The sequence below is a fragment of the Dromiciops gliroides genome, chromosome 4, assembly GCF_019393635.1.
Source record: "Dromiciops gliroides isolate mDroGli1 chromosome 4, mDroGli1.pri, whole genome shotgun sequence".
NCBI classification, from domain to species: Eukaryota; Metazoa; Chordata; class Mammalia; order Microbiotheria; family Microbiotheriidae; genus Dromiciops; species Dromiciops gliroides.
The window spans coordinates 487,558,790-487,579,239 of record NC_057864.1 but is presented as its reverse complement, the minus strand read 5'-3'; the positions used below and the strand labels follow the sequence as shown (position 1 = coordinate 487,579,239).

Here is a 20,450-nt window from a genome sequence, read left to right as displayed (position 1 = left end):
TACTCTAAAAGGCTGGTTGACAAATACCCCTTTAGGATAGATTTGGGGGCAGGGGAGGGGACTCTAAAGACCTTCTTAGAAGACCCTAAAATCAGAGTTTTCATTAAGTACGTGGTCTAGAAATAGGCAAGGCAGAGTTCATCTCCAAACTTGGACATTGAATCCATTGCAGAGTCTGAGTGTTGGAGATGACATCGGGCTGTGCGCTCCAAAGCTTGTTCTAATTGTGAAAACCCAAACTTGACTTTAAAGCCAAGTCCCCCAGAGCTCCTTTGGTCTTTCAGCTGGTGGCAGGCTTCACTGTCCAAAGGGTTTACTAATTCAGTCGCTGCTTTGCCTCACAGAATTGGCAAAGGCTGATGATCTCTTATTAACTGGGATTCGTGGATGATTCTCTCTTCTTGGGAACGGGGGTTGGGTGAGAGTTAACCTGTGTTTTTGCACTTGAATCCATAGTAAGTGGTTGCCAGCCACATCACATGGTTCCTTCAATTTTTTCAATGGTCTTTTAGGAAGAGCCAGTGAAGTGGAGGTGGCGAGTGAGAATGTGGACAAAGTGGGGCAAAGCGCGGTCTTGCAGAATCCTGAGCGTGAACAGCCCCAGGCGGATTCCGCCAAGGCAGGTGTGGACACCAAGGCCTTACCTCCTGATGGGAATGCTGAGGCAGAAACCCCCCCGCAGGACCATGCCATGGTGCCTGAAACATTAGCCAAGGATCCAACCCATGTGCTAGAGACTCATTCTGTCCCCGAAAATACCAACGAGCTGGTGGAACCCAATGGGGGTGGAGACAGACAGGGGGCTAGCACAGAATCCATTTACCACGATGATTTAAATAGTAATGTTGATCAGAATCAGGAAACTGCAGGGAGCACTCACTTTCCCAGTGTTGTGATTAGCCAGGATGAGGACAGTTCTTTAGATGATCAAAATGAAAAGAAAGAATTCGTAGAAAAGCAGAAAGAGGGAAAATCAGAGGAAGAGGGTAGCAGGAAATTAGCTCAGGAAACTGATCATTTGGGGACACCAGATACTGAAAGAATAGGCACAGAGATCGAGGAACTAAGTGAGACTCATTCAGAAAACTTGCTTGAAGGGACCGAAGCCAAAGACAGGACCGTGGTAGATTCAAAAGCAGCCAGCAAAGGGGCTAAAGATGGAGCAGTTAGTGGGGATGAAAAATGTACAGATCTCACAAAAGGGGAACAAAACAAGGAGAAGGAAAATGGGTTCATAAAGGAGGAGCCGCACCAGACAATTCCATCTTCTCCTCAAATCAAGAGCAGTCAGCCAGAAAAAATAGACAGGAAGGTCAGGACTGGTGAAAATGAATGCTCCGATCGGAAGGTGCCCACAGCAGAAAGAGATGACCAGAAAAGGCAAATGTGTGACTCCTCACCCAGAAAGTCCAAGAACAAGAAGAAGAAAAACAGGAAGAAAAAATCACCCCCTGTCGACTCTCCCGAAGATGTTAAGAAAGAGTTGGTCTTCCAAAACACAGAGGAAGAGGAGGAGGAAGAGGAAGTAAAATTGGAGGCCGAGAGTCAAGCCCAAGATGCCCTTGGCGAGGCGATCCAAGAGGAGAAGCCAGAAACGGGGACCGATCTCGATGAATATGTGGATTGTCCAGAGGAAGCCAAAGCTGACTTAGATGACGGACCAAAGAGGGAAGCCAAGAACCATGAAAGGGGTGTAGCTGACGACAGCAAAGCATCTGAGCTTGACAATGATGTAGGAGCCAGCAGCAAGGGAGAGTGCAGTCCCTCAGAGGTTGCAGGGGTTAGGAGCATAGAAGAGTCCATCCCAAGCGATCGTCCTGCCAAGAAAGCAGCAGAGCAAAGCCAGATGTCCAAACTGGAGAATAAAAGAGCTTCAGGCAGTGAGCCTGAAAACAAAGAGGCGCCATCTTCCCCTGATCCTAGTCCTCCCACCGAGATGACGGAGGAAACCTTCGAGCAGTCAGATGAGCAGCCAGAGACAGCTGAGGAAGTGTTAGAGAGTAACAGCCTAGATAGTCATGAGGCTACAGACCCAGAAGACAGCATCAAGGCAGAGAGCAAAGAGGACGCCCCAGGCAGGAGCAGTAAGGGGAAAGATAAAAATAAGGAAGAATGCTCCATGTCTTGAGACATGAGCAAGAGGCTGACAGTAGCCGAAGTAGGGGGAAGACAGCTAGAAGGAAAACATGCACTTTTCAGAATAAGTCCCATCATACATAGGAAAACTTGGGGGGTTTGGTCTTCTGATGACAGCCCTAGAACCTAGGCCGGTCTGTACACACTCTGTGGCAATCAGTGACCGCATCATTCCCTGCTCTCAATCACAAAGATCTTTGTAGATGCCTATTTCATCTCTCTCAGGTTCAGTCAATCTCTGTGTGTGTCACCTAGCTCTTTAAAGAGGGAGCTATGAGCTCAGGTCGAACCAAATAACTACTCTTCATGTTCATTGCTTTAGTTTAGTTTCCAGTTCAAAATCCAGGCAGGCTCAATGGCCTTCATTTCTGTCCAAGCCCGTAGACACATGTGGCTGTGATTAACCATGCATGGCACCATTTTGTTATAAAGATCAAACAACCCTCTCCCTGTAACCGATTGATTCCCACTTGGCTTGGTCTCTGATTCCAATGCCTTCTATTTATCATCCCTAGTATATTTATTTTAATAGGTGCATTGTGAAAGATACCACAGATGATTTCAAGGCAATAAGCTGCCACTTAATAGTTAGGTCATTGAGTGAGAAGATTTGTGCCTTATGGAAATGAAAGTTCATTTAGACAGTGAAGCTCTGATGCCTTCAATACCGAGAGGAGGGTCGAGGTCAGATTACACCTGGATCTGCCGATTGAGTCACCCTGGATCAAGCGTTGGGGGCCATGTTACCAATCATTCCTTGATATATAGAAATATTTTTGTTTATTTGTTTGAGGAAAAATGATTTCATTTTATGTGCACATTACCTATCTGATGTATTTTATATACAATGCCACTGAGATAAATGAGGTTTATTTTTCCTTTTAAAAAAAGCTATTTGTTTAAATTCATTTCCTAGTACTTTTACTTTCTAGCAAGAGCACACTTTTGGAACGATAGCTTACCTTGGAAGTGCCCTTTATCGTCTTGGCTAATCCTTGTGGAGTGTCTAACCTTCATTAACTAGTGCTATACCCAAAGTTGTAACCATCACTGCAGACTCCTAACTCCTAATGAACAAGAGAAATTGTAGACAATTCAATCACTTCTGACTGCCATCTGTACTATCTCCCCAGTCTGGCTGGTACGTTCTGAATTTGGCCTGCACGTAGGCCCCTGTGTGTTTGCTGCATAATGAAATGTTCTTTTTAACTGTTTTTGGATATTAAAATCAAAGTGTATTCTTACATGAATGTCATTGTCATTTATTGGGATATGTTATGTGGTTTTTGTCGCTGTTACAAAATCGTTGACTGCAACCAGACCAAAGTTTTATCATCATTTGAGGTGTATATGATGAATGTTGTATATAACTGAAATAAAGGCATTTTATAAGTTTCAAAGGCTGTGAGGCACAATCTTTGTAACATGCATAATCCTTCCAGGACTAACTTCTGTGCTTCTGCTGTTGTCTCCCACAGTCACCTTGTTGTCTTCATTACAAATAGATGCGTTTGGAAGTTAATTGCTTCTGTGTGTACCATCACAAGGGAGATATTTGTGGCTATGCAGCTGTCTTTGGTTTTTAGCCTCTATTCCAAATGGTCTAATGTACGTGAAAGTAGTTTGTAAACCGTCAGCATCATACAAACGTGTGCTACTTACTTCATGGCTTCTATGGGAAGATATTGAGGAAATTGGTGAGAGGGAGGATGACTCTGGGTCTAGTTCTGATGTCAAAATGGGAGAAACACTGGATTGGCTCAAACAGATTCGTGGAGCTGAGAAAGGCTCTTCCAAGGCCATGATGTGGACATACCTGACTTTTGGAGAGCTAGCTGCATACGGGCCCGTCCCAGAAAGCAATCCTGCTTCTCTTTTAGGGGATCCCTCCTCCCATTTCTTAAGTTTTATTGATGTGCTTTGTTTTCACGTGACCAACATTTACAAATGATCACTGCTCCATGGCAGGCTTCTTGTGACAAAGCAAACTTAACATCACAGTGATCTCATCTGAAAGCATATGCAATATTCCACATCTGTAGTACCTTCCCACCTCTCTATTTTTTAAGGGTTTCATTAATTTACAGAAACTATTTCTCTTCCTCCCACTGCCCCCCACCCCATTGAAAGAAAAAATTCCCTCATTGAATGTAGACAAAAATGTCTTATTCTGCACCCCAAATCTGTCACCCCTCTGTCAGGAGATGGAGTGTGTGTTTCATCATCATCATTCTGGAACTGTTGACCAGTCAATGGGTGTGGCCATTCTCGATACACAAAAATTTACTAAACAGTATATGCCCTTTGACCAGATGCTAGGCCTGTATCCAAAAGAAATAAATAAGTAGGAAAAGGTTTTAGATGCACAAAAATATTTGTAGCAACTCTTTTTGTGGTGGCCAAAAAAACCAAACTAGAAACCAAAGGCATGCCCATCAGTTGGAGAATGCCTTTACAAATTGCAACACGTGAATGTGATGCGGTCCTGCTGCACCCAAGAAATGAAATAGATGATTTCAAAGAGACATGGAAAGACTTAAACAAAGCAGAAAAATAATCGTTACCATGGCATCAGTATTAACTTTGAAAACTTTTATAAACTGATGCAGAATGAGATGGCCTGAACTGGGAAAATAATTTATACATTAATACATTAACAACAACTCTAGAAAGAGAAACCATTTTGAAAGTACATTTGACCAATAAAATGACCATCCATGAGTCCAGAGGAACGATGATGAAACATCATGCCCATCTCCTGACAGGGAGGTGAAAGATCTAAGGGGATTTCCAAGAATACCATTCATTCATTCATTCCATCCATCCATTCAGTCAGTCAGTCAGTCACTCACTCATTCACTCACTCATTCATTCATTCATTCACGATTCACTCATTCATCTAATGTGCATATATTAAACACCTACCATGTGCAAGGCCTTTTGCTAAGTCAAAAAGGAGCATGGTTTCTTTTCTTCAGAGATCTCCTTGTAGCTGGGGGGAGGGAGGAAGAGATGAGGGGCAGCTTGATAAGGAGGGACTGGTCCTATGAAATCAGTCTTGGAAGGGGAGTTCAATTTCAGTAGAGAATGGGGAGGAGAGCTGTCTAGTCACAGGCAAAAGAAGAGCAGAGAAAGTCAGGAAGGTCCAAGACCACTTTGGGGAAAGGTCTGGAGTCCATCCGGCCAGAACCTGGGGGGTGTGAAGGGGGATAGAGTGTGAGATAAGATTGGAAAGACAGGAAGGAGTCTGATCATGGAAGACTTCAAGTCCCAGGTGGGGCAGTAGGACCTGATTCGAGGGTAGGGGAGACATCTTGGTGGCATCTGAGCATCATGATGCGTGCCCAGTATTGGGTTAGGAAGATTGATCCAACCAGAGCAGTTAGAGAAGACTGGAAAAGGGAGGCCACCTAGGGCTCCATAGCCATGGTCCAGGCAAAAAGGAAGGAGCCTTAAACTAGGATCGTCCATGGCCATTGAAGTGGAAAGGGGGGCCAGACGCTAGAGGGGCGACAGAAGAAGTCGAAGGGATGGGTCACATGACCGTGACCCCAATGTGAAGGTGAGAGAAAAGGAGTGAAAGGTGACCCCCAGACACCATAGCATCTCCAGGCTGGAAGGGCCTTAGACACCATCAGTCAAGTATTAACCGGGTCAAGTGAGATTGTATCTGTAAAGTTCTTAGCACAGTGCCTGGGACCTGGCAGGTGCTTAATAAGTAGCTGTGCCCTCTGCCTCCCCCAACTTGGACCTTACTAACAATCCCCTCTGCCATGGGCCCCTCAGCAAGTAAACAGATCCCAGCATAAATAACTGACTGACTGATGGTGGTGTGAACAGAACAGAAATAGGGGCATCAGGAGGGCAAGCTCTGAGGAGGAGGAGGCCAGTATTGAGCAGGGGGTGGCAGCAGGCATCCAGGTGGCATCGAGGGCACTGTGCAGTCACTGGCTTTCCTAACCTGACACAACACTCTCTAGGTGCCAGAGCCCCACACTTGAGAGATGGACCCACACTTCCTTGCTGTGTGACATGCCCCAAGTGCGAGGGTCAGACTTGTTTTCTCCGGCTCCCTGGCTAAGTCTGAGTCATCCAGAGAAATGAAAGGTTGAGGCAGACCCAAATTTATACTCTTCCTCCAGGGACAGATGAGAGCTGGGTAATTATGCTCTCAGCGGCACCGAGGTTAAAGTAAGGGAGCCTGGAAAGCTTGCTGTTGGTTAAGTTCAGTGCCATTAACACTTGGATCTGGTCCCTAATCGGAGGCAGTCTGATTGCACAATCCGGAGGATGGATCAGCCAGAAGCCATGTATTTGCTCAGAATGGCTCTTCTCCGGCCCATACAGATACAGTCACACTTGGGGGCTTTCCCATGGGGACTCTCGTGAGACATTTCTTCGGTTTTCCTGTGCCCTGGTTTAATAATTGTTGTACAGAGAGTTGGAGGCTAAAGATCACTTATCCATGAGAAACAGACTCCTTGGCCGAGCGAGGGACTACGCCTACCTTTCCTTATTGCTTTGGTTAGCCTGCGTACAAACAACTCCACTTCCCTGTGTTGGTTTTCACATACATGATCTGGGAGACCACTTCCCTGGGATGGGAGAAGGATTTGCTAAGGTTTGCATAAAAACAGCTGCCAACAGAGCTGGGGGTGGGGAGGGGACAAGTCACCTGGGCAAGCTCTCGGGGCACGTTTCCTCGCCTGTAACATAGGGGTGCTGAGGGCTGCTCTGCTTGCCTCACAGGCTTGTTGTGAGGGGAAATGCTTCGTGTAAACGTAATACATGCTATAGAAATATAAGGTATAGAAAGCCGGCACACTGCTCTTGCTCTGTTCCTGGTCAAATTAACTGTGTTATTTGGGTTACCTGAGAGGATGGGTGGCTAGGGGATAGAGAACCAGCCTTGAACCCTGGAAGACCTGGGTTCAGGTCTCACCACTGACACAAGCTGGCTGTGTGACCCCAGGCCAGTTCTTTCCCTCAGTGCTCCAGACTGGTGGTAAGGTGAAGAGAAGGTGCCAGCCCCCACCGGTAGAAGGAGTTTCCTATGCCTATGAAATCACAAGTCACTGGCCGCAATAGCAAACACACTGTAAAAGCACTAGTTATTAAGTATGTGCGAGAGAGGGATGACGGGTGGAGAGTAGGCCCCAGTGGTGATGTTTCCTTGGGATTCTAAGTGTTCTGTTTGTTCCTTTCCAAATGATATTAAACCATGAAGCTTGTGAGATTTTGTGTTGCAGTTGTGTTTGGCCCTAGAGTTCTTGCATGCTAACCCTAAAGTAGAAGACTAGCCTGTGTGCGTGCAGCTGGACGCTGCCCCCGCCGTGTCCAGCATGTTCGGGGACGTCGGCCCAACACTCTCATAGCCGTACGTCTCCCCCCATCCTGTCTGTGACTCCATTCACTGTGGTACGTGCACCAATAACTACCTTGATCACGAATGTCGCTAACCTGCATGATCATTCTTTTCCATTTTTACCTATTGGTGCTAAGGCCCCGAGCTGACTCAGCCCTGACTCTTGTGGTTCTTCTCTTTTCCTTTGTAGACATTAGGCTGAAAAACCTTGTGGAGGAACGAGAGTGCTTATTAGAACAGGTAATACAACATTTTCTATGACGGGATGTGTTTCTGACCCTTTCTGTCTCTTCTGCATGATTTCTGTCCTCACCCCAAACAAAGAACAGCAACCCACATGAGGCCATGGCCCATGGTGAGTGTTCTGAGAAGTATACCCCAAACCAGACTAGCTGTGGTAGGAAAGCAGGAATGATAGCACATTCATTCATTCATTCTGTACGTCCAGGCTGCAGTACAGAATCCGGCCACTGTCTCTAGATGACTGCCCACAAAGGCTGACAATTTGTGGACAACTCTAGGCCCCCACAGGACCAAAGGAATCAAACAGCATTATCCTGAACCTGCCCCTATAGGGTTTTCTCCCTAATAAAAGACTGATGGATGGAAATTCCATACTCTCCCCAAAATGATTCACTCCAGTGATTAAAAACCTTTGCTCTCAGAAATTGTGGAGTGTGTGTGTGTGCGTGTGTGTGTGTGTGTGTGTGTGTGTGTGTGTATAACACATCCAAATCAAGTATCTTTGAAGCTTTCTATACTTGAGAGAAGTTTCTGAGAATCCAGGCTCTTCGTCACCAGAATGGGTGATATAAGGGGAAAGAAGCCCTTGAGGGTTCATTTAAATTTTGAGTTTGGTGGGAGATTTGCCATAGCATTAAGGAAGAAAGGAAGGGTGCAGTCCCAAGGATTCAGTGAAGTCAGAGGATCTGCGTTCAAATCTTCCCTCTGATTCTAGTTATCTTCATAACTTTGGACAGGTCACTTAACCACCTTGGATATTGGCCTTCTCCTCTGCGAATGAGGGGGTCGCCCTAAGCAGCCTCTGGGCTTCCCACCAGGCACCTGCGATTCCATGATCTTGCTCTGGGACTGTTGTTTGTATTTTCATTCATGCAGCCCTCTGAGCACTCGCTGTGGACAAGCCGGTCACCATATTGGTTGGAATTGAGACATGGGAACTCAAATTAAGGCTCTAGACACAAAAGGGCATAAGAAGGCCCTTCTTTCCTAAATGATAGTAGAGGTGTCCCTAAGGGACCTCTATATCTACCATCTATCAGTAGATTTCTTTGAGGGAGAACCTATTTCTACGGAGGGATCTTAATTAATGCAAGGTGTCCATATGTGTGTATAGACAGAGATAGGTATAGATAGACGTGTGTGTGTCTATTCTCTCTCTCTCTCTCTCTCTCTCCACACACACACACGCACACACACATACATACATACATCAAACATACACACATCTTATGTATAGACACATTCACTACAGGGGTGGGGGCTCAAAGGGATCCATTTCAGGGTCCTCTGCTTAGTAAATAAAGCACCTGCTCCCTCAGTATCCCAGGCAAACCACTCAGACCATTTTACTCACTCTGCAATTCATGAGGATTTAATTAAATCAGCTTTGCTAATAAGCTCTCCCTAAGAGTGCCTGCAGATACAGAGAGCAGATTTAATTTGTTGTGCCACATCTTGAAAAGAGTATGGGTTAGTTTTTGTTTATAAAAGAGAAATGGTGGCGCCACATTTATTTATAGTTTTTCCAAACTTGTATCATCTTAAAAGACTGAACTGAGTTCAGCACAGCTATCAAGTTGTATCAGAGCAAGATTGTCCAGTTTGGTCTTGGATTGGATGCACAAAATTTACTTATTTATTTTTTATTGAATTCCAAGTGCATCGATTCAGTCTTGATATGAAGAAACTAATGGATGGATTTGGGTTTTTCAGATTAAAAAACTAAAAGGGCAGCTGGAAGAAAAACAGAAGAATGGCAAGCTAGAAAATATGAAGTCCGAAGCTGACATCTTGGAAAATGGGACAGACATCCATGTGCTTGATCTACAGAGTAAACAGCAGTTCTTCTCTAGATAAGCCATTGTCTATGAGTTTGGGTTGGCCTTGGGCGCTGGGAGATTTTCAAAGAAAGCCCTGGGCCCCTCAGAAAAGGGCTTGGCAGTCAAGAAAGACCCCCCAAGAAGAGGGTAACTGGCTTAGTTAATGCTCTGATGTCTTCTAGGCCAGCCAAACCCATATGGGTTATGGGTAGGAAGGTCTTGTTGTCCAGTAACTTCTCCAACCATAGGCGTGTGCTGAGGGTACCATTGTGCTGGCAAAGAGTATTAACCCAGTCAGCAAATGTGACGACAAAATCGTATGTAATTCACAAGAGGAGGAAGACTACAAGACCTGGCCTGGAGGAAATACGATTGCTCACCAGCACCCTTGCACACCCCAAACCTCTTCTTTGGAAGTGTGAGGGCAGAGTATGTCCAGTCTCTATAATATGTCCAGGCAAGCCGATGGGAGTGGCCCAGTTTGGGGAGACCCTGCTCTGTTCAGTGGTCACTCCACCTACAGATAGTGGAACTAAGGAAGGCATAGGTATAAGGGAAGCCGTCTTGCTTGGTGGGGTCTTTTAAACATTGATCTGCTGGTGGGTGTGTGAGTGGTGGCTTTCCCCATGACCCTGCTAGAAGTGGGAATGGCTTTTAGAGAGAAAACCCCTGTGCTCCTGAGCACAACAAGGAAGGGCTGGAGGCCAGGACCCGTGGGCCCTTCTTTTGGAGGAAGCTATTGCATAGGGCAGGCAGTGAGTTGGTGCAGTGAATCGAGGTCTGGGCCTGGAGTCAGGTAGACTCGTCTTTGTGAGCTCAACTCTGGCCTCAGATGCTTCCTCGCTGTGTGAGCCTGGGCAAGTCACTTGACCCTGCTTACCTCAGTTTTCTCATCTGTCAAATGAGCTGGTAAAGGAAATGGCCAACCATTCCAATATCATTGCCAAGAAAACTCAAATGGGGTCACAAAGCATTGGACACAACTGAAACCAATGAATGATAACAACAAAATATAGCATAGTGGATAGAGGGCCTGACTTAAGAGTCAGGAAGACCTGGGTTCAGATCCTGCCTCTGACACAATCCTGGTGACCCCAGGCAAGCCTCACTCTCCCCATGTGTAAAATGATGAACTTGGCCTGGTTGGTCTCTGAGGTCCCATTCCACCCTAGAGCCAGCATCCTCTGGTTCTCAAGTCCTGTGAGGTTATAGAGTCAGAGGTTAAGGTTCACCAAATGGAAACAAAAATGCAGTCCTGGGGAAGGGGGTCGGGGATTGACCATTTTAAAGTTCTGTGAGGTTAACATAGTTTCTCTCTCTTTTCTTGTAGGAGATGCAAACAGACAGATCAGTGACCTCAAATTTAAACTTGCAAAGTCTGAGCAGGAGATAACTGCATTAGAACAGAATGTACGTGTGTACCTCTGAATGTGAATGGTCAGACCAACTCCGAAATCATCCTGAAAGAGCCTAGAAAAGAAAATAGGCCTGACCTTCCTTTTATTAAATATAGTTTAGCAGTAAATACACCTCCCAGAGATGGGGGGGAGATGAAGCTCTGGACACTGGCTTCCCTGGGGTGAGGGATGGTCCCAATTGGTCACAACTGGAGTCCAGGGAATGAATTTCAGGTCCACTGAGCAGTCACCCCCAGCAAGCACCTTCCACCTTTCCTTGTCCCACCTCCCTCAGTCCTCTCCAGACTTTGCAGGTGGGGCATCCATGCCATCAGGACAACTGGCTACTGTGGTGGGGTCAGAGGGGTGCCGGCCCCCCCCCACCCCGGCCAGTTGTGTGGGGGAAGGCGGAACTGTCTTTCCTTCCCAAGTGTTAGCCAGACAAGGCAGCAAATTTCTAAAGATCTTTTACTAATGAAACTAATAGGAAACAGCTAGTAGTTGTTTACAGAGTACGAGTTTCTAATCCAGACTTAACATCTAGCCATGGATAGCTTTGGCTGGAGCGGTTAAAAGTTAGCCCTGCCGCCCCAGCCCTTTCTTTCTCAAATCTGAGGGACATTTTTCCTAAGTGCTACACACACGCACACACACACGCTCACACATGCACGCACACGTGCACACGTGCACGCACGCACACGCACGCACACGCACATGCTCTCACACACACACACACACACACACACACACGCCATCTTTGCCAAGGATTTTGTCCCCTCACCGGGCCTTAGGCTCACCAGAACCAGCATGGCCTGGCTGTGTGGCTGCTCCCATAGCTTGGATGAGATGGGAGTCACCAACTTGTTCCTGGGAGATGAGGGACCACCAGGCCTTACCATCTCCCCTGTTTCTGTGCCCTCTGAAGCCTGGCTGTCATTTGACCAACTTATGTCGAGTTCTCCCAATGTGGCCCAGCTAGATCAGGAGAATGATTGGCTGACTCCTCCGTGGCGCCCTTCCACTGCATATTAACGATGCACTTGTACCAGCTCCGGCCCTGACACCTTCCTTCTTTCTGAAGTACAGAGATAACAATGAGTTCACATATGCCAGCTTCCTAAGCATCTTCAGAGCAGAGAGGTTCCCCATGGTGCCAGCATTGGGATACTGTGAACTTGCGTCTCGGGGTCCATGGGACCTTCAGTCCCTGTAACAGACAGGCTGAGGCCCATGTAGAATGTTGTGTGAGGTGTTGGCCATGTCACCAGCACAGACCCAGGAAGACGTTCACCATACACAAGCATTTGGAGAGGCCAGAGCATCCCCACCAGCCCCGCTCGGGTTTGTGCCACTCACCGCCTTTGCTTTGATGATTTCCCCAAATGTAGCACACTTGTCATTCAAACACTGGGGGCCTCTGCTAACTCTTGATGACTGAAAAGTGGAATCCAGAAGGACTCCTACCCCTGACTGATGCATCGGTCTGGGAGCACTTACCGAGTGCCTACTGTGTGCCCTGCATTGGGAGGCACTGGAGATAGAAAGAATGCATCAGTAAATTAAAGAAAAAGCATTTATTAGACACTATGTGCCAACCACCGGGAATACAAATAGACAAAGTCCCTGCCCTCGTGAAGCTCACATATCATGGGGAAGTCAACATGCATGGGGGAGGCCACTTGGGTGCAGAAAGTTACAGGGAGAGTGAGTGGGGTCATAGGGAAGAAGATTGGCACGCCCCATCCAGGGACAGTGGCAATGGTTTGGAAAGGCTACATACAGGGTTATAAGGTTGTTGGGGAGAGAGTCAAAGAGTAGGGAGTAAGAGCAAACATGGTTAGGACCCGCCTGAAATTTGGGCCTGGGGACAGCCACTAGTCAGGATGCCGGGCCCCAGGATAGAAGGTCTACGGTCCAAAGTCCACAGGTAGACATACACAGAATAAATGCAGAGAGCTCCCTGCTGGTGTGCCTTGATGATACCTCAAGATGGTTTTTCCCCTTCAGGTAATACGGTTAGAAGGTCAAGTGTCACGCTACAAGTCAGCTGCTGAGAATGCAGAGCGAGTTGAGGATGAGCTGAAAGCCGAGAAACGCAAACTCCAGAGAGAGGTGAGAGCCTCGAGGGGCCCTGCGCTCCTGGGGTTACCTTTCCCAGAGGGCTCTTCTTGGAGCATGATCACAATGTAGCAAATATCATTCTGGCCCTCATGCCACACAGTAGGTGCTTCATGCTTGTTGACTGACTCACTGACACTGGAAGAGAAGTTAGAAGTGACCAATGCATAACTGGCAGGAGTGGGAAGCAGCACCAGACCTGGAATTTCACTGGGGTAGGAGGCTCCCCATCTGCCATTGTGCACCAACCATTGTTCTGCAACTGCTCTTTGTTGCCTGGAGCACTAAGGGAAGTGACCTGCCCAGGGTCCTATGGCCAGCATGGGTCAGAGGCAGGACTGGAACCCAGAGCATCCTGTCTCATGGCACAGAAACATTAAGTGAACAACAAAGGACACCGTAGCTGGGTCTGGTTCTTCCTCAGAATGTGCTTTGAGGGCATGACCCCCGGGGCAGAGTGGAAGGTCTGTGCCTGAAATCATCAGCAGTGATGAAAACCTGCTCCAGGCCAGGTTCTGGGGCTACAGAGACAGTGGTGAGGACTTCCTCTATCAATGCCAAGTGTGATTTACCAATGTCTTAGATAAGAATTAGATAGGATGGACGGACAGATGGATGGACAGATGGGTGGACAGACTAAGGAGAGAGATGGACATTCAAGATGGATGGATGGACAACAGGTAGATACAGACAGATCGACAGGATGGATGGATGGTCGGACAAACTAGAGAGAGATGCACAGACATTGGTCACTTGTAACTTCTCTTCCTGGGTCAGTGAGTCAGTCAACAAGCATGAAGCACTTACTGGGTATCCAAGCAAACAAGCAGGTCCCTGCCCTCACGGAGCTTATATTCTGATGGCGGAAGATAGAGGAGCTGGAAGGGCAAAGAGGTGGAAGTGACAGCCGAAGATGAGAGAGTCAGTGTCCACAGCTGGAGGCACGCAGAGCGTAAGGGCTACACATGTCTAAAATGAACCTGGGGCTTCCTGATGTAAGCCTGGCACTCTGACCTCAAGGCCGTACCAGGACCAACTTTTGTTTTGGAGATGAAGAAGGCAGAGAGAGGTTAGGAAACTCTCCCAGACATCACCTACCCTCTCTGTACCTCAGCTGGCCTCTATGACCCCAAGGTCCAGATGGAAGCAGGGTTTGACCTCCCTCTTTCCACTGCACCATGAGCTGACTGGAAGGTCCCTCAGGCCCCTCCTGGCTCTGATCTAGGATGTCATGTATGTGTGAAAGAATCGTCTCGTTTGCTCGGTCATGGCTTAGTAATGCCACCACAAAACGCAGAGGGATCATGTTTCTGAGTGACAGATGTCTTCTGGGAGTCCCTCTGCCCAGGTTCAGGAGCCCTGATGTGTGGTTGTGGGCTCTTGGGCGGTACCCTTCCCTCCCCAGCATCCTTTGCTCTCTCTTTTTCAGCTTCGCTCGGCACTGGATAAAACCGAGGAGCTAGAGGTGAGCAACGGCCACTTAGTGAAACGCCTGGAGAAGATGAAAGCCAATCGCAGCGCGCTCTTGTCCCAGCAGTGAGCAGGGGCCACAGGACACGGGAAGGTCCCCGCTGCAGGCGCTGTTCTCTGAGATGCTGCTTCGTCCCACGCCTTCCAGAGGAGAAAACACACCCCGCACACGCACATGCACACGCGCACCCACAAACGCTCCTTTGTTCCCCGTGGCCGGATTCTGGTCCAGCCGCAGCTCCCACTGCTGCTCCTCCCCCCACCTGTGGCTGCCTGGCCGACATACAGCACATTGGGCCTGGTCAGGAGGCACAGCGGCCCTTGGCCACCATTCAAAATGGCGCTCCAAGGGAAGACTGAGACTCGACTTCTCTTTTTATTGCATCTTGCTAAAACTTAGGGGGGGACAGAAGGACAAGAATTTAATCTCCGAGGAGAGTGACTTGAGTAGTGTTAGCCTAATTCTATGCTTTTCATACACAAAGCACTGTGGAGCCATAAGCCATTACCAAGCAAAACTCCTTCACTGCAAACAAGATGATGGTCATCGTCCAAGCAGAAGTGACCTTACCAGACTCTTCACAGGCAACAAAGGAAGGCTTTCAAAGGATTCTTTTTGCATCAGTTCAGTCCTAAGAATATTTTATTTCAGAGTCAATGGGCAGGAGCTTCACTGAAGAGGATAGCTTTTTATTTCGATTATTTAATCTGTATCTTGGGGATTGAAGTTAACTTCTTTTAAAGGATGTAATGTTGCAAACAGATTTTAAAAAGGGAATTGCAATGTTAACAAATAAAACAATAAGGTATTTATATTATCTTGACTTTGTTCCGCAGTTGTCAAGACTAAAGACTGGATGGTTTGCTTTATAGGAATCACCACAGATTTCTGAGTCTGAAACTCCACTTGGAGATGTTAAGACAGAAGGTTCAGAGAAAAAAACCACAGCAACGTGGGCTGTTTATTTATGGTATTTAGTTCACTAAAGACCTCCAAAAAACCTTTTCTTCCTTTGGTTTGGAATGTTAAGGAGATCTTTGGGTTCGAAAGTTTGTGATTAAAAAAAGAAAGGGGGGCAGCTAGGTGGTGCAGTAGATAAAGCACCAGCCCTGGATTCAGGAGGACCTGAGTTCAAATCCGGCCTCAGACATTTGACACTTGCTGGCTGTGTGACCCTGGGCAAGTCACTTAACCCTCATTGCCCTGAAAAAAAAAAGATAGGGTGCTTTAAAGGAGCAAGGCAGCTCAGTGGTTAGTGCAGTTCAGTTCCTGCCTTCACACATTTGCTAACTGTGTGACCTTGGGCAAGTCACTTAGTATCTACCTCAGTTTCTTTCTCTGAAAAATGAGGCAGTGGGGCCTGATGGCTTCTCAAGTGCCTTCTAGCTCTGAATCTATGACCCTGCAATTGCGCTCACAAAAGTAACTTTTGTTTTGCTAGTAATTGAACAGTTAAAATGCATTTTATCCATTTTGTATAATATATTTTCCTTCTTTTATCCTTCATAGTTTGGTGGCCTTTAACACCTATTTGCCACCAGTCATGGAGTCAGAAAGAGGTTGCAATCTGCACTGGTGGGGGGGGGGGAGTTCCCACACTGGGAGCTCTTAATACTTCTGAGATTGGAGGTTTTTTAAATGCCTCCACCCTTAACGGCGCTGCCAAAGTAGTCTTGACTATTTCAAACGTGTTAACTGTCAACAAAATCATAATCACTAAACGTACAAAACGAGGGCCAAGACTCTCCCTGATTCCCATGGCTTCTAACAAGGCAGAGTCACCAGAATAAACAAGAACTGGACTCTGAGAGTTAGTGCTGGAAGGGACCTTGGAGGTCATCGACCCCAAAGGCCTCATTTTAGAGCTGAGGAAGCTGGGCTCAGGGAAATTAAGTGACTTGGCCAGGGTCCCACAGCTACGAGTGGCAGAGGCAGAATTCAAACTCGGCTCCTCAGATTCCAAATCTACCCCACTTCCCACTGGATCTCGTGTCTAAGAAAGATGGCGAGGTGTTGTCCCTCAGAGGATGCTCGAAGGGAACTCGAAGGCCATTCAGCTCAACCTCTTCATTTTACAGATGAGGAAACTGAGGCTCCAAGAGGAAGCCCAAGATTACACAGGGAATAATGATCAGAGGTGGGATTCGAACCCAAGTCCTGGGACTCCTCAGCCAGGGCTCTTTCCCCCGTGCCTTGGTCCTATTTGCCTTCCTTCTCTTTAGAAATCAGTTTACTTGGCAATATAGGCCACATAGATGCAGTTCTGGTTTTGCTGAGTTCAATTATAGCACCTCGTGAAGATCTCCCCATACTTCCTTGTATGTTTCATAGCTATGACTGTTTACACCACCTTGATATTTAGCACTTAGCAAGGGCCTGACACATAGTAGGTGCTCAATGTTGATTGGTTGGTTGATGTTCCTTTACCATACTATGCCATTGCTTACTGAGTCACATTCCAATTGTTGGGCGTGGAGCTTGTTTCTAATTGATTTACCATGTGCATTTGTGAGTATTGTTGTACCAATAGGCCTTATTTCTATGGTTTTGGGGATGGATCCTAGGAACAAAATCTCTGGGTCAAAAGGCACAATCCGTGCTGTGACTTACTGCCAAATTGCTCTCAAAAATGCCTGTCCTGGAGCAGCTAGGTGGTGCAGTGGATAGAGCACCGGCCCTGGAGTCAGGAGGACCTGAGTTCAAATCTGGCCTCAGACCCTTGACATTTGCTAGCTGTGTGACCCTAGGCAAGTCACTTAACCTCAATTGCCTCACCAAAAAAAATAAAATGCCTGTCCCACCAGCAAAGAATTGGGGTGGGGGGTTCCTCAAAGCTCTGCCAGCCTGGGACTTGATCCTTTAAAAAATATCTTTGACATTCTAGTGGGTTGTAAGATAGTATCTTTTTTTTTTTTTTTTTGCAGGGCAATGGGGGTTAAGTACTTGCCTGGGGTCACACAGCTAGCAAATGTCAAGTGTCTGAGGTCAGATTTGAACTCAGGTCCTCCTGAATCCAAGGCCGGTGCTTTATCCTCTGTGCCACCTAGCTGCCCCACTAAGATAGTATCTTAAAGTTGTGTTTTTCTGATTATCTTCCAAAATTTTTTCAAATAAAAATATTTAATGAGCAAAAGAACATCTAAACAGGGAAGGAAATAGGCATTCATATAGCACCTACTATGTGCCTAGCTGAGTGTGCTAAGTGCTGTTTACAAATATTCGCTCATTTGATCCTCACAATGACCCTGGGAGCTGTCAGAACTATTATTATCCCCATTTTATAGTTGAAGAAACTGAGGCAGGCTGGGGCTAAGTGACTTGTGAGGGTCACACAGCTGGTGAGTGTCAGAGGCTGTATTTGAATTTGGGCCACCATGTGCCTCGACAATAGTGAACGTCTCTTCAGTTGCAGACTGTGCATGTGACTCCACTTTGGGGGAAAGGACAGCGTTGGCAGCATTTCTCAGCCCCCACTGCCCTGCCCCATCAAGAATACAGAAGCCCCTCCTTCCAGAAGCAGATACTGCTGACCATGGGACAGGCATGTCCCACTCCTACCCACAGGGCTCTTACATTTTACAGAGGGAAGTCACAGAGAAGCGGAGAATTCACTTTAAAATCCACAGAACAAATATGAAGCGATCGGGGCAGGGGGGTAGAATGCCAGGAACCCCGATGGAGCTGGGCTTACAAAAGACAGAGGAAACCACTTCTGCAAAGGCAAGGTGGCGGGAGATGGAATGTGGGCAAAGAGAAACGGAAAATGGGAAGTTTTAGAGGCAAATACTCCGTAATTAGCCCAGAAAGGTAGCCTGGAGTCAGACGATGGGCTTCCGATGGCAGAAGGACTTGATTTCTTCCTAACGGCACGAGGGAGGCAGTGGCGCTCAGGATCACAAATTTAGGGTTAGATGGAACCCAAGTCATCTAGTCCAGCCCCTTCATTTTGCAGATAAGGATGTTGAAGTTTACCCAAGGCCACCAGGTAGAAGAGCCAGGATTTGAACCCAGGTCCTCAGACTCCAGACCCAGCACTCTGACCCCTGTGGTGGTCTGCCTCCAGGTTCCAATTCTGATGCCTCTGTCTCCAACCCAGAACTCTCTGGTCTTTGAGCCAAACTCGGTAGCTGGTTTTGGCTTTGGGTGGCTACATGTCTGACATGGAGAATATGCCCTGGATAGTCAGTGTGAACTTGGGGTGGAGTGGCTCTTCTGCCTGGCTTGGGTGGATGGTGAGACCCTGGTTCCTTCCCCTTCTACATTCAGTCACCTCCTCCTCCTTAAACTTGGCCCCACTGCCCTTTGCCAGTGCCTCAGTCAGACCTGGACTTTGGGAATTTCTGTCAATTTAAAAGCCTTGTAGAAGATGGAGGGGGGAGGAGCCTAGAGGCAGGGAGACTAATTGTGAGACCATTGTAATAGTCCTGGCGAATGGCAGTGAGGGCCTGACCCAGAGCGGTGGCCTTGGAAAGGGAGAGATGCAGAGGGAAGCAAGATGTTACAAAAGGAGAATCCACAAGACTTGACAAGTGATGAAACAGTGGAGGGAGAGAGAGAGAAGGAAGAGTGAAAGAGATGAAGGTGACTCAGACCAAGCACTTGTGCCACTAGGAGGGTGGTGGTACCTTTAAGAGAAAGAAGAAGTTAGAAAGATGGGTCTGTTGGAGGAAAGAAATGAGTTCTGTTTGGAATATACTAAGCCTCCAGGGGCATGTGTCCAGAAAGTAGTGGATGATAAGAGTAGAGAGATGTAAGGGCTGGATGTGTAGATGTGGGGGTCAACACGGTAGGGGTCCTAACTAAGCCCCTGGAAACTGATGAAACCACAAATAGGCCTAGGTGTATTTGAATAGACAACAAGACACCTATGACTAACCAGTGAAGGAGAAGAAAGGACAGTTAAAGCAGTGGGAGAAGAGCCAAGGAAGTAAATTCGAGGGAAGAACAAGTGGCTAAAAAAGTGGAATTCTTCATGGAGGTCAAGAAGGATGAAAGGCCCAGTCACTGATTTTTAGTCACAAAGAGATCCCTGGTAAGTTGAAAGCCATTTCAGTCAGGTTGGGGGTTTGGAAGCCGATGCAAGGGACTGAGTCTAGGGATGAAGACTGAAGATGGTTGGATGGAATGTTGGGAAGAGTGAGGGGGGCGGGAAAGGAGGGGATGGGAAGGGATGGGTACATTAACAACACACCAAAGAGTCCTTCCTGTTTACTCTTCACACTTTTTTTTTTTTGGAAGGGGCAATGCGGGTTAAGTGACTTGCCCAGAGTCACATAGCTAGTAAGTGTCAAGTGTCTGAATTTGAACTCAGGTCCTCCTGAATTCAGGGCCAGTGCTTTATCCACTGTGCCACCTAGCTGACCCACCATATTTGTTTTTAAAACATTTATCAAATAAAATGTGCCCCCAGCAGCCTTTTGTTTATTACAAGATGCTTCCTGCATCTGCCCTGTATTTTTTGTTCTGTACACAAACTTGGGCTGCTAAAGTGAAAAATAACTTGACTGGTATTTTGGAAAAGTGACATCTATGCTACAGAATATATATTTTGCCCCTATTTTGCAGGACCACATAGCTAAAGCTGGAGGGGCCCTCAGAAGTCAGACCTTCATAGCAAGGGATCTTTAGGGACCATGGGATCCAACACCTTCGTTTTACAGAGGAGGAAACTGAGGCCTACCTGAGGAGGTAAAGAGATATGGGAACATAGGCTCCTAGAGTAAGGTTCTCAACAGTCCCCTGGACCAAGCCCCTCACTTTACTGAAGCCCAGAGAGTGGAGAAGTGACTTGCCCAAAGTAACAGATGCAGTAAGTGGCATATCAAGGATTTGAACCACACACGTAGCAAGCAGCCCCCCAGGCCCTGGGACTGCAGAGCCAAGGCTCTTGCCCAGATTCA

The 20,450-nt window shown here is 47.1% G+C and overlaps 1 protein-coding gene across 13 annotated transcripts in view; it reads left to right on the top strand.

Annotated features, from left to right (window-relative positions):
- Nucleotides 1–15,367, top strand: part of LRRFIP1 (LRR binding FLII interacting protein 1) — a 199,956-nt gene extending 184,589 nt beyond the window's left edge. For 10 of the 13 annotated variants that reach the window (XM_044001585.1, XM_044001581.1, XM_044001584.1 and 7 more), the window contains one exon: nucleotides 513–3,532. In XM_044001585.1, the coding sequence (XP_043857520.1) occupies nucleotides 513–2,128 (1,616 nt within the window). In that variant the 3' untranslated portion in view covers nucleotides 2,129–3,532. Of the gene's footprint in view, nucleotides 1–512; nucleotides 3,533–7,691; nucleotides 7,742–9,457; nucleotides 9,576–10,894; nucleotides 10,975–12,968; nucleotides 13,074–14,508 lie in introns of those variants that run through there. The other 3 variants (XM_044001588.1, XM_044001587.1, XM_044001586.1) reach the window with 2 other exon arrangements.
- The last annotated feature ends 5,083 nt before the right edge of the window (nucleotides 15,368–20,450 follow it).